At 38.8% G+C, this 14,511-nt stretch overlaps 3 protein-coding genes across 3 annotated transcripts in view; 1 reads left to right on the top strand and 2 right to left on the bottom strand.

Moving 5' to 3' along the window:
- Positions 1-7,008, top strand: part of dok6 (docking protein 6) — a 61,578-nt gene extending 54,570 nt beyond the window's left edge. The window contains exon 8 of the mRNA XM_061240089.1: positions 5,241-7,008. Coding sequence (XP_061096073.1) covers positions 5,241-5,404 — 164 coding nt within the window. The 3' untranslated portion in view covers positions 5,405-7,008. The remainder of the gene's footprint in view (positions 1-5,240) is intronic.
- Positions 7,009-7,177: 169 nt separating this feature from the next.
- Positions 7,178-11,504, bottom strand: cd226 (CD226 molecule). The gene is made up of 6 exons (XM_061240020.1): positions 11,346-11,504; positions 10,324-10,650; positions 9,870-10,220; positions 9,068-9,176; positions 8,712-8,763; positions 7,178-8,485 (listed from the first exon to the last, which is right to left on the bottom strand). Exons 1-6 carry the CDS (start codon positions 11,410-11,412, stop codon positions 8,369-8,371), a joined length of 1,023 nt encoding a protein of 340 aa, XP_061096004.1. The 5' UTR covers positions 11,413-11,504; the 3' UTR covers positions 7,178-8,368.
- A 218-nt stretch (positions 11,505-11,722) lies between these two features.
- Positions 11,723-14,511, bottom strand: part of rttn (rotatin) — a 35,537-nt gene continuing 32,748 nt past the window's right edge. The window contains exons 46-49 of the mRNA XM_061240546.1: positions 13,705-13,972; positions 12,625-12,728; positions 12,164-12,233; positions 11,723-12,023 (exon numbers count right to left, since the gene is read on the bottom strand). Of these exons, the coding sequence (XP_061096530.1) occupies positions 11,941-12,023; positions 12,164-12,233; positions 12,625-12,728; positions 13,705-13,972 (525 nt within the window). The 3' untranslated portion in view covers positions 11,723-11,940. The remainder of the gene's footprint in view (positions 12,024-12,163; positions 12,234-12,624; positions 12,729-13,704; positions 13,973-14,511) is intronic.

Genomic DNA, 14,511 nt, shown 5'->3' with positions numbered 1-14,511 from the left:
TGATCAAAAAGGTGCATACCTTGGAGGAAGACAAGCTTTCAAAATGCTCATTGCTGAAAGTGGGTTAATTTGGGTGAACAGGGCAAACGATGCCCGCACTGAGAGAGCTGTCGCTGACTAATGAGATGCTGGAGGCAGAATGTCCAAACCACACCTGTAAGCCAATGCACGAACAGCCTATTTTACCCTGTCTCTCTATATTAATGTTGTTGAGTAGATAACCGTGCCAATACACCATACATTGGCTTGGTAATATATTTGATGCATTAATATGAATACCATAAATGAGTCAAGTGATACCATGAGGGGGAAACTGGTGATTAATAAGTATACTGTAGCTACACCAGTCCACATGAAGTGCAGCTTGAATGGCATTGCCACTCTTTCTCAGGGAGTAATTACCAAGATAAATATTTTATCTCTGCCATTTTCCCTGTGATCACTTGAAAACTGCTTTCAGGATAGAGGTGGCATGGAAATCAAACAAAAGCTTTTTTTAATTTTTTATCCCAACGCATGAAATTGGGCTCAATTTCATAACAATTGAGAAAGACATAAAAAGGCCTTGTATAAATACAAACAATTCCAGAGTAACAGAATAGAAATCTCTTTTATTTCTGTATGAATTAAAGAACACTCGGCCGGGATCAAGCCAGAATGTTAGACCTTATATTATTATTATTATTATTAAGTCATTGTAAGCCATCCTTGCCACAGATGTGAATAGGATCTTCTAGAGCACTACCGTCAAAGACAATGCATGCTGCTTCGTTTTAGTCGCAGGTTCTTTGTTGAGAATATGTATTTTTCTCCCTGCACAGTTCATGCCATCGGGTAGCTGAAGTCAGGCATGTATGCTGCCGGTGCGCGATGCTGCAAATCAGGTTGTCAAAAATGGTAACTCTCACTGCTAAGCCTCACATTTTAATAGGAAAAAATCATGACAGGCATGTAGAGAACAGTATGTAATTCAAACCTGATAACTGCAACCAAGAATGCCCTCAAGCAGTGAATGAAGTATGACCCATTTCCAGTGGCATTGACCTGATCAGCAGATTTGGTGACTGTGTGTAGTACATACACAAACTTTCCATCAGTGTGCTTACAATATTCTAAGTTTTATCCTGCAGAGGGGAAAAAAAAGAAAAAAAGTCTCCAGTATTTTTCAATGTGAAGACTGGGGAGCCAAAATGATAAGTGCACTTTAAGTTGTAAAAAGGCCTTTCAATTTGGCAGAAAAAAAGTGAACGAGAAGTACAAGTGTACTATTTTTGTGCTAGGTTTTAGTGTAATTTTGTACAATTTCCATGGAATTACATAGTTTTACTTAATGTGAGGTGTTATCTGCTGTAGAATTGGCAATGCTAATGGACCATCGTAGATGATCCTTCAGGAGGCTGGTATTAAGACCAGTCCGTAGGTTGTGGACTGGGCATTAGCACAGCATGCTGATAACATCGGCCCACCTGCTAAAGTTACAGATGTGACTGGTGAATCATTTGGAGGTCAGACGGAGGGAAGGTGGGGTTCTGTGCTCCCATTTGTGCTCTCCACAATGCAGCAGCTGCCTTGGCAGATAGCAGGACACGACCTTCCCTTTTAATGAAAAGGCAATGACAAATCACTGTCCGCCTCTCCCCAGGTGAGAGAAGCCTGGAGCAGCTAGTAGCGCACAGGGAGGCCCACATCCGAAGCTTTCCTCGCGTCAGGAGGTGCATTTACTACAACAAACGGCCTCTAATGGATGTACCAGGGCCTCCTGGTTTTCCGCTCTTTTTTTGGTGCACATCTTCACCCCTTGCTAAATTGGCACCTTAAAAGATGGGATTGTCTTGGTTGAGAAATGAGTATTACTCTGTGTGTTTCAATCCACCCATTTCAGGAAACTAGTATTGAACAGAGATAGTCATCCTGCTTGTCATCAGTTTGTATGTCTGCACTGCTGATTGCAAAAAATCAATGATTGCTGATGAAAGTTTTTTTTGGTAATCATTTTTATAGTACCTTCCAAAGTAAATTTGATTAGTAGACTTCAGTATTTGCTAACAAGGGGATTTTGTAATGCTATTTAATGTTATTAATTTTTAATGCTTAGTTAATGCTATTTTTCAAGTGCACCAGGAACCAATCCGACCTATTCGCAACAACAAAAAAGGAATGATGGAAACTGAATGGATGTCAACATATGCCCTATTTAATGAAGGAGAAGAAAACCAAAAACAAGCAGAGCACAAACTGATGAACAGTTCAGTTTGAGGAGGCAGGGGTGCGAGTGTCTGCATGTTGATTGTAATTGCTATTGTGAGTCAGTACCGTGAGGAGTGCGACCAACCACTGAGAATCTGCACTCCCCCCCTCCACCCTGTCCTCTGTACTGCCAGCCCCCATCATCTGGCACCTGGGACAGCCTGTGCTACTGAAGGCTGCAGCTTAACAGCCATTTCCAAGGTGACTGGGACATGTTTAATGTTGTTGAGCTCTGGCAGAAGATCAGGCCCTCCCAGGCTGGTCCTGGGGGTTGTGTTGGCAAAGCGCTGGGAGGTGGCGTACCGCAGTGTGCCTGGTCGCACACGCAGAGAGGCCATGCAGCGTGAGCAAAATGTCACATTCCTTCTGGTCAAGTGCCCTTGAAATGCGTTTTGTTATAAAACATACTGAGCCTCCTATCTATATCATTTGTGTCTCTTTATGTGGTGTCTCTGTGTTAGGATTTGTATTGTTGTGGTTATGCTTATTCTTATTCAAGCCATACTTGGTCAATTATGGCACTGTACATAGCATTAGTTGTTCCCCATGAATGTTCCAGGAAATGTAGTGTTTTACTGCTAAAAGCCTTTGCAACACAAATTTTCCTAGCATTAGCAAAATCCTCAGGGTTCACTGTTAATGAGCACTCAAAATGGCTAATTTGGCATTTGAAATGCAGTACACAGCAGTTCAATAATTTAACGGTGTCCTACTGTCATTAGTAAAATACAAGAGTTAGCTGGCTTCCTAGCTAGCTGCTATAATGGCTTAATGTATGATTAGTTTAGCTATTCAGCTGCTTTTTTTCATAAGCTACAGTATACATACAATGGCCTTAGCTAGGCCTTTTATGACCATAATGACTGCTGGTTTCCCAGGGGATGTGCTCAGCTAAAGCACTTGTCCTTTCAGTTAGTTGCGTTTCCACCACCTCATCATACCAGAGCAGCAACTGTGGCCAGTTGGGCCCCTGTAGCCTGCCTGCATTAGCATTTGGTGTGGCCCGCCATCCCAAACATCTGCCATCTTCTGAAATAAAGGAGGCTGCTGCAGTGATTTTGACCTGACTCTCAGACCCTTCGTCAGACAGTCTTGAGGGGCGACATTAGTTCAGGTGCTAAGAGTAGTCTAAGGGTTGCCGGTTCAATCTGGCTACCCCTCTGGTTGTGTTGAAGTGTCCCTGAGCAATATGCCTAACCCCCCATAGAATATGCTAATACAATATAATAAAATGGACTGCTATATAAATGCAGTCCATTTAGAGTGAATGCAGCAGTAATTGTAGAATTAAACTTGTTGGTTTTGTTTTGACCAAATAATAGGCTCATTGGTATTTGAAGATCCCCCCTCCCCCCCATAATAGTTCTTGTTGGTGAGAGGTACCTAACCATATTTTGTGGGAATAACATTTAATTTACTTTTTCAATGTGTTTTACGGAGTGGGGAAAAAAAACAATACCGTACCTAGTCTAGACCTACCAGACCTTAGCTATGCAAAGGTTATATGTGATATAGTGACAGTGATTGAAAATGCCTACAAATAATCAACATTGCAGAAGGGAGGAAAAATAAAATGGAATTGGTTCAATAAAAAAATAATTAAGGGCTGCGCAATTATCCATTTATCGAGTGCTAGCAGACTACTAAAAATGAATACATAAAATATAATCAGATGACCTAATCAAATCAATAATTCATTATCTCTATTTACTAAATAGCAAGGACAGTTGCATATTGGGCCTAGCATGCCCTGGGAATTTCTTGAATGATGACAAAAACAAAAAAAAACTTGCACTTGTGAAATTAATGTGTAACTGTAAATATATTGGGTTAGAAAAGCACAGAAACTGAGATGCTGTATCCTTGTTTGACCTGTTTTTTTATGTATAGTTTATTATGCCACTAAGGAAATATGACATCCATTTTCTTCATGCAGTATCTAAACCAATGTGATTTAGTGTGTTCAAAACCTGATCATGAATTGAGTAGAATTTGGTTCTATTTAAATATACAGTGTTGCCAGAAATGCCTTTCCTTCTCATGTTTATTTAACCAAACGGCAAAGCTGCAGTGATGGACATGGCCTCTGATGCAGATCAGCCTGGTGTGCTGCAGTGATTGATTGGCCTCATGTTTTGTAAATAGGTCTGGATTCATTCTTGCTTATACAAAACTTTGTGTAATAAGTGGAGTACGGGAGTCCTTGCATTTGTTTAGGTGCACTGAATGAAAGGCTGAAGCCCAGTGCTGAGGGAATATCGGACTTATGAATTTTGTAATCCGGCTGCAAATCACCAAAGGGTATTTTTCTGCATTTTCATTTGCATAAAATCCCTCACCTTACAAAAAGCCATATATTGAAGTACTATAGTTGCATTGCCTTTTCCTCTATTTTTACGACAGTATAATTAAATTCATGAGAAACAATAATGTTTTTGGACAGTTGACTCCACAATTATTCTTGCAACATGGTTTTATAGAGGATTAAGCTGTTCGAGAAGTACAAGCAGACACACACTCTCACGTACTCCCTTAGCACATACAACTGTTGCGGTCTGAAGAAGCCGATGCAGAAGAGTGGCTTTCACACCATGGAAGAGCTACAAAGGGATACAACGTCCTGGGCTAAGCCAGGGCAGGCAGAAATATATTTATGAATTTATATTTTTTTAATTATATTTTTAAATTTGAGTGACACACTGTGAGGTCCTCACTGGGAGGACTAAATGTAACCTGCAGGGTCCTGTTTTGTTGTTGGTAAGGTCTCTGCTGGAGCCTACACCACAGGTCCACTACCCTAATTCATGTGTGTACAGCTCATCATACAGCAGGGAGCTTACTCATCTTCTGTCAGGAATTTATGGCTTATGTCATTCTTATTTTCAAACCGCTCCACTAATTATACCCTACAGCCTTATCAGATCATGACAGGCTGGGTGAGAGATGCACAATTGTCATCCATCCATCAGTCTAATTTATTTATTTATTTACAGGGCCAAGCTTGACGATGACGCTCATACCCCGGGCACAGACTTTCCACAGCTTTTTCTCAGAACAAAGCAGTAACGAGCATCAGCGCCCAACTCGAGGCCAGGAGCAAGCGCTGTCTCCCTCTAGTGGCTATGGATCAAACAACAGCCCACAACCCATCCAATGACCGGCGCTGAATGGCTGAATATTTTTCATCAAGCCAAGATGGGACATTCCAATCCTTTAGTAAGATTATAGGAATGAAATTCACCTATTGATAATACTGATGAGGTCTGTAGAGCAACAGCCATACTTGTATGTAAAATGGTTTTATTTTTTGGTACTTTTTGGTTGACAACTCAATTTAGTTGATAATCACACCAGAACCCTGAATAAGGCAGACATATATTTGACAACACTTCCTCTTACCAACTACTGCAGTAAATAATTTAGAAAACCAGAGTTCCCAAAAATGGACCCAGGTAATTTATTAAACATGCTATTTTGAGACACCTTTAGATGTCATACATGTTCAAAGGTATTCACCATAGGCAGGGGTAATCTCAATCGCATTATAATTGCAAAGCAATGCTTAAGTTAAGCGCTTTTATTTCATGATTTTTCATGGCACCCCTTTATGGCAATGACTCAAATGTGTTTTTTCTGTAACTGCTTAATTTGTATTACTTACTGTATGACGTTCTAGTTCTCTGCTGTTTGGACCCAGAGAGAACACATCGAGTGTTTGAAACTGTGATAATTTTGGTAGTCCTCTAATGGCCCATGTGAACACATACTGTAACAGTAAGTTATTCATAGCTGTCTTTGGAAAGGGGAAGACATGCACGCAGCAGTTCTTGCACAGATAATAGCTTGTTCTTTCCTCGGTCAACCACATTCATGGTTGTCTATTATTCCTTTTAATAATTGTCTGTATTCTATGGGTCTTGCTATTTATAAATGATAAACAAATAAAAGTTATTCAAATGCATTTTTAACAATAGTACACCAAAATTATCAAGTGCCTTTTTAAATCAAATGTGGTCATCTATGCCCAAACCTCCAGAAAACAAAGTAGAACAAAGTTCAGTAATTACACACTTAAAATGTTCATACAAATACCAAACCCTGATTGGAATATCCTAAAGAGCATGTTTGCGGCACAACAGAATTCAACATCCGTTCAGAAGTTATTTGTGAGTCAAGTTCAATTGACCTGTTACTGTGTGTGTTTAAGTATCTCTGGAACATAACCCAAGTCCTGCATTGCTTTTGTGTTGTGTATTTATGAAGAATCACGTCAGAGATACACGTGCATAATTCCTGTTTGTCCATTTATTTATATTTTAACACATTATATGTGAAAGAATTTAACCTGGACTTAGGTTTGATTAACAAATGATGTGCCCTTCTAAGAAAGGTTTTCAGTATTTATGTATAGTTAGTGTATGATACAGATCATATAAAATTATGTATGTGTGTGTGTGTAGACACACACACATGCACACAATTCTAATTTAGCCTACATGGAGTATTTACAACGTGTTGAAAAAGGGAAAATTATTCCCAAAACCTAGACGTTTGTTGCCTGTTAAACAACTATGTATTATGTCATTTTTTCAATGTGTACTGTTTTATCAATTAGGTTCAGTTTAATCATGTTTCAATTGTTTATTTTTAATTATAACAACATACTGGTGGTCTATTTTAGTTTGTTGTGTGATTACTAATTTGTGTTGAAATATACATTTATTTTTTATGTCATGACCCACACCCCCCCCTCCCCCTCACCATTGGGTTTTGTTGTAATTTTTCTTTAACCAAATTAAATAAAATAACTAGAACATTTTATGGTGTGCATATTGAACATAAAATATAATGCATTGCAACGACTTTCCATCTACAATGGCTGTAATTCAAACACACACTACGCGTTATTCTTGTAATGAAACAAGTCTGCATGTTTTGTATTTATTTTATAAATAGTTCAGCACAAAGAAGGTTTAGCAAAGTCTTGCCTTTTTAGTCAACACAGAGCACACATTTAGTTACAGTAACACCTTTACAGCACATTTGCCACTGAATGTTTTTGCAGGAGACGAAGAAAACATTTCCTGAGGTTCTGATCCAACTTAATGTGTACTCTTATTAGTCTTACACAGAACTGACTGCTCTAAGACGATAATGTCAACACTACAGGAAAGACAACATTGGAAATGTAATTTCCAGAAAATAAATCACTTTTCACAAGACAAGTATGCTTGGGGGGGGGGGGGGGAGAGGAGCGAAATGAATAAATGGATAACAAATGGCTCCAGTGAAGGACCCTGTATTCCGAAGGAACATTGTCTTGCTTTTTTAGTCTTCTGACACTGGACAACACACCTGCCACCATTCTGTGTGCGTTTCTGTCTGTGTATTGACAATGGAACGGCTGCCAGAAGTGTTCGTCCTTTGAAGCTGCAGGGTATGGTTATTCTTCCCCAACAGGGCAACCGTTTCAGGGCTGAAAAGTCACTGCTGGGGGTGTGAGGCCAGCACAACATACTGCCTTCCTCAGGATTTTCTCCATTTTCATGTTCTCTCTCATATTCCATCAGTGGATTTTCACTTCCATTTCACAGTCAACTACAGCATTTTCCAGAGGCTTGGTAAAATACAGATTCAGAAGAAATCTTGCCAAATCTTTTTAACGGAGTGATATTTATTATGTATATAAAAAATTATGGATGGAATTTAATTATTAGATTATATTGCCCATATTATGCAGAACAGGAACATGGGTGAGTAGATTTTTTACTGGAACAATATTGCTTTTACCTTGATTTCCCCATGTACGCAGTTTCATTAATTATGCAAAGCATAAATTAGTCTGTTAATCTATGTGCTGTGTATTGAGAGTTCAGCTGTAAAAGAACACCTTTGAAAAAGGATGATTGCTTCTAAATTAGGTTAGGTTCCCTGAAATTCACAGTACAGTACATTCTCAGTCTCAAAGAAATCAGATTAATGATGACATCAGGGAAACGGGATGGTGCAGTTGGAGATGTCTCCTGAGTTGGGCAGTGGGAAGAGCCCGTGGTCCTGCTTAAACTTCCCTTGAACGTTCATTAGAATGGTGATCACATCTCAGACAGCTATGAAAGGGATCTTATGTCTTCCTCTTGGTTTGTCGTGGTATGTTGACATACACTTGGCTTTCTTCCTGGTGCTTGTTTTTCTTTTTCATTTTGTCATAAAGAGCTGCCTGCTCATAGTTGTTGATCAGCTACAAAGACAGAAATAGAAGATGCAGCCAGTGGAGGGAAACAAAACAAGTATCCGAGGCTACAGTTTTGATCATTGGTGGACTGATTCATTGTGAACCTTGTTGCTTTACAATGAATTACCCATTAGCAGAAGGCATTAGTACATTAGATAAGGTTAATGTCGTTACTTCCCCATTTTACTTAAGAAAGGCTAGATCCTTATTTGCCATGGAATTTAATATTTACCCGTCTTTGCATAGGGTGGAGCTTGGCTCTGACTTTTGCCCTCTTCTTTCTCCTAAAAGATACAGGAGATTACAAAAGGTTATTTAGAATCACTATTCTCTAAATTATATAAATACATGATTGGCTTTGCTAACAGATTGGTTCTATAGTATAAATGTACAGTAGAAATATAATGAATATATTTTACTATCAAGATCAATGTGAAAGTTCTGAACAATATAATTCATATACTACATTTCAGAAAATGATAAATGTTGTCACATCACCTGCCAGTAGTTCACTACTATACATGTCAGTGGCACTACTAAGTTACATTTTATTATAATAGAAAAAGCAATAGGTAAAAGAAAACGTACTTGTGCCAGCAAATCAATGTGGTCGCCAAGATGATTAAAATAAGTCCTAATACTCCACTTCCGATAAATATGTACATGTAGATCTCAGGAGAAATGCTCATAGAACTACCTGTTTTGGGGGAAAAAAGAAGCACGTTGGATACTTTCTAATTTTATGTCACATACTCACAAATATTTTCGCCTGCTTTTAATGGAATGAGATTAACAATGAAATATAAGGACGGCAAGCAGAATATTTATTTTGGTTTCTCTTTCAGAATAAAAAAGAATGACCACAGGCTGAGACCACAAAAGGGATAAGCACTTTAGGACTTTTGCCACCTTTTTTTCCCCCTTTCTGAGGTGCTGACAGTTTTCTGAATTCAGAGGTACAGTCTGAAGATCACAATGACATTAATGCCTTTACATTCAACCAGGCTTTCAGCATCTGCACAAGCTACCGAGCCCCCCACACCCTCAATACCAAGGCAGAAATTTAGTCTCATTTACCACATCCTGTGAACTTCCCCAACCTGTTTGTACATCGTTACAGATAAAATACCCTAATGTGTCACTACAAACTTTTACAATGTGCCTGCCTTCATACTGTACCTTTACATTTAGACTGCGTGTCTTGTTTATTATAACCAACAGCAACACACTAGATTATATACTGTAGATGTGAAGGAAACTTGGTTCAATAAAAATGTATATACATCTCAGATAAAAACTGTATCTTTGAGCAGATTGAAACAGATTTCACCCCTTTGACAAGATCAGCTTAGGTCACAATGAGAGTGTGAAGGTAGGTGAGTTCCCTCACCCTCTGTTGACACGGTCAGCGACACCGTGGTGGTCTGCCCACTGGCCTCAGCGCTGAAGTGGCAGCTGTAAAACCCCTCGTCCTGCTCTGTCACATCCAGCAGCCTCAGGCTGATGCCCAGCACGTCACTACAGTTCACCAGTGCTCTTTCCTTGAAGTCCACTCCCACGAAGGTCTCCTCCACCCTCCCCTCCACCCTACTGCACCGGGCTATCGTGTCGATGCCTTTCTCCCCGACCTTCTCGAAGGTCACGTTGTAGACTGACCCCATATCCGCATAGTTGCAATTCAGTAGGAAAGTGTTACCCTTTTTAACACCCTTAGGGTCTGCCATACTCAGGTCTATGTCCACTGAAAAACAAAGAAAGTCTGGTTATTACTGGAGAAGGCAATAACGTACAATGTTGTGCGAAAAAAACATTTCAATAATGGAGCCAGTCAGGCTTTCTTCTACCTAGATGTTTCACAAGTATGTTTTTGATCCACGATCCCCTGGGGAATGTCTGCACGGAGCACTGGTAGAGTCCAGCGTCACTGGCCGTGGTGTTAAGGATGGTAATGGTTCCATCCATCCGGGAGGAGGTCAAGAAGTTCACTCTTCCCTTGTATTCATCAGATGTCGCAAGGCCAAATTCCGGGTGAAAGGCGGCGACTTGTTTCTTTCCTGGCATCTTTACCCAGGCTATCATGCTGAGGTTTCCACTCCAAGGACAGAGGCATTCCAGAGTTATACTCCGCTCCAGCCTCACCATGGAGTCCACAAGCTTCTCTGAGCATGCATCTGAAAAATGTTTTTTGTAACATCTTGAAAGATATTTACTCCAAAAAATAAACAAACAAATATTTTAGAAGAACTAAATTCATTAATTCGGGCCTCAATAGATATTGGTGAAACAATTTATTCTCAGCTGGTATACCATTCCATATTTGAATAATATTCAATTCAATTCTATTGTATTTGTATAGCGCTTTTTACAGAGGACTGTCACAAAGACGTAACAGGAGGCATAGCATATTGCATAAACTGAAATGCTGGAATTAATTATTATAAAACACAATACATATCAAAGGAACCATTTATGAGTTGAAAAATATACTCTGTCCAAAATAAACAATTGCCAATATTCTTTTTACATTACCATACATACGATCAAGTGGGGCAATTATTAAATATGCAACTACAGCAACTGAAAACCTACATTTAAATATAATTTCGGTGAAATTGTAAATATGAAATATACAATTCAGAAAATATGAATTTAAAATTCACCAATGGTACAACTAATTTACACAATTATACAAGCATATATTGCGTGACAATGTGAACTTGGAATAATGATCTGTATGAGGGTGAAAGCCTTACCACACTCGTAATTCCACATTACATGCAGTAAATATAGATTTTTCTCCTGTTTGTAGACCGAAAGCAAAACTAAGAACTAAGCAAAAAAAACCAATAAGAAATAAGGAGTTTACCTCTGATAGAACCGAGCAGAATCATAAGTACCATGAAGTACCAGCAATCCTTTTGTATTTTCTTCATCTTACTCCACTCAACGGCAGGCCAGAAGAAATGAATGCAGCATTGATGCGCGAGGAGCTTCACCCAGCACTTCCTGTTTGAAAGCACTACAGAACGGCACTTGAGCCACACTGACAGCCCATTTGTTGCACATGAGCTGCTCAGGCTGCGTCAGATATTACTCTCGGCAGAGCCATCTCCACGCCACACACACCCTCACCTCATTTCTACAGCACTGCCATTGGCGCTACGTAATGTAAAGTGTCACTTCTTTCTTCGAGAAATAATAATAATGTTTTTATTTAATTTTTATAAATGAGACAGCACTACGTTTTTTTCTCCCCACTTTATTTAACAGAATCAATAAACAATATCATTAAAAATATAAATACGAATATACATTTTATTACAAAAGCAAAAAGGTCTATGAAACCTGAAAAACATTTAAAAGTCGGTTATAAAAATGTTATGTTCAGTTGCAGACATTTATGTTGACTGGGATGGTGTCTGAGATACAGAACGTGATATGGATCAGTGAGTTTAGCACACTCAGTTATTTAACAGATGTGCCAGCTTCCCAAGGCACTTCAGCAGATAGGAGTTCAATGCTTCGTCTTTCTTCTCCTCTGCTTCTGTAAATAAAGAAAATACACTATCACATACAACAGACTGATGTACAGTATGCAATTGAATGGATAGATTGCATTCCCAAGCACAACAATATGAAGGATATCCAAGACATTCACATCACTAAAATTGTGGGTGCATGTACCTTTTTTGGCTGAAGTATATGCTTCATCAACTTTAGCTCTGATAGAGGGACACTTCAAAGTCACCTTTGCCTTGGAGAAAGAAACAAGCACAAGTATGATTGGCTTAATACAAATACAGCATTAACATAACCATTATGACAAAGTGCACCTGAAAGTACAGGGGTACTTGTATAAAGTTTTTTAAATAGCTTTTAAAATAAAAATATGCATTTCAACAAAAATGCTAAAGAGTTGCAAAAGCGTGGTACTTTTCACTACACTTCATGACACTAGATAGCTGTACACCATTAATTATAAATAAAGATTCCCTATTTGTAGTAACACATTTCACATTACATTTACTAAAAAACAACAACAACCTCATGATAAATCTATCTGGAGTCCATAATTGACTGAGACAGGCAGTCATCAGTAAAACAGGAAACAGGAGTGGACAGAATGTACTGACAGTGTGACTTACCTTCTGATTGTAGTGTAACAGTGCCCACAGAGCGGACGCTCCCACTGCACGGATGTCCGGCAGTTTGCTCTCCAGACAAGACACCAACATCCCAACACTTTTATCTGAAAGACAATTTATAGTTACACTTAATAACACCATCAAACTCCCATTACTTCAAAATGCATTAAATGCATTATGGCAGAAGGTACCCCTATGTATTAATAAGCTGTAAGCAAGAGAATACATTTATAGCGGGAAATGTACATAAGTATTGACAATGATTTTACAGGAAATCAGTTTTTAAAACCAGGGCATGATTGTATTGGCAAAAGTGTAATTATTTGCTAACTAGCTTGGGTGGATTTATAGTTAAGGTTAATTTTCACCAAAGTTTGAAGAGAAAGGCAAACGATAATGAAAGGGTTTCGATGGTGATGCACGATCAACCCACCTCAGACCTCAGACCTCAGGCCATATTTATCTACAACAATGCAGTTCTGCCGACATGGCTAACTTCACACTTTCGGCCACAGAACGCTACACTTCCTTTGTCCACACAACACAGTAAAAATTGTTGTTTGTTTGGTTGCTATAACAATTATTGAGTATAAACTGATCTCTGTGCCTTCTAGGTGATCGTACATTTTTGTATTCCTGCGAGAAACACTGATGTCCTCCACTACAGTACTTTGCTTGAGATGAGAATGTTTGCCAAGTGATTGAAATATAATGTAATAAAAACACTTTGTATGCATCATCAGAATTTTAGTTCATATCTGGATCCTAGAACATTGGCCAATTTTTATGCTGAAAATAAGCAGATTAGGGAACATCGTTTTGTTCAGACAGGTAGAAAGCAGAGAATGTAACAGAGAGAAGGGATCACAGCTCAGAGATCGGACCTGGTCCCTGTAGGGGGACTCACAAATGCCCTCTGCCCTATGGACCGCGCCACACACTTCATTGGGACATTTTTCCAAGAACAATTACATGTCCAATAGACTGGCATGAACTCATACTTAACTGATCTGAATCCATTAGATTAAAATGTTTTAGTGACTCTGAGTAGCCTCAGTGTAGCATTTTCAATGCACTTACCACTAGCCAAGATCTTTGGCTTATTGGCAGAACTGAAGCAGATATTGTGCAGAATGAGCAGGGCTGCTGGTCTGGTGCCATTGTGTTTGTACTGTGACATCTCTGTCAGCAGTTCCAAACTGCCATTTATCTTCAGTATGGTCTGCTGACCATCTTCACCGAAGGACATATTCAGCAGAAGCTTCAACCACAAACTCACTGATGGGTTAGCACTCTTTGAACCAGGTTTTGGTAGTGGAATTGACAGGAAATACTGCAGAAAATTGCTCTAAGAAGGCAAGAGAGAAATTATTCTATTAAACTTCTATTAAATATGAATGTAAATGTAAATGTAATGTAAATACAGTTATACAATGTACACATTCAGTTGGATCCAAGGACACCATCAGAACATAATGTTCCTGCCATATAACTTAAATCCAAAATGTTCATCATTTAAATGACTTGGCATGTTAATTTATACAAGAACGTGGGCTGAAGTTCTTCCAAAACATCAATTTCTCATAAACTAGGCTGATCAAGCGATTTATTCTCATGTGTTCATTGGTCCTTCAAACCAACGGATCCTGTTTTTGACTGAGGACTGCAATGGATGAGACTTTACTGGAATATCCTGATGGATAAAAAAGCAGTCCCCTCCAAAACTATTGGAACCAAACCATCAATTCCTTAGTTTTTTCTATACACTGAAGACAATTAAGTTTGAGGTCTAAAGTTATACATGACAGATCTGAATTTCAACTTTTATTTCCTGGTATTTTTATATAGATTTGTTAAACAACTTAGAACATCAGACCACCCAATTTT

The sequence above is a fragment of the Conger conger genome, chromosome 4, assembly GCF_963514075.1.
Source record: "Conger conger chromosome 4, fConCon1.1, whole genome shotgun sequence".
In the NCBI taxonomy this organism is placed as follows: Eukaryota; Metazoa; Chordata; class Actinopteri; order Anguilliformes; family Congridae; genus Conger; species Conger conger.
The sequence above is the reverse complement of the archived record's forward strand: the minus strand, read 5'-3'. Positions and strand labels throughout refer to the sequence as shown.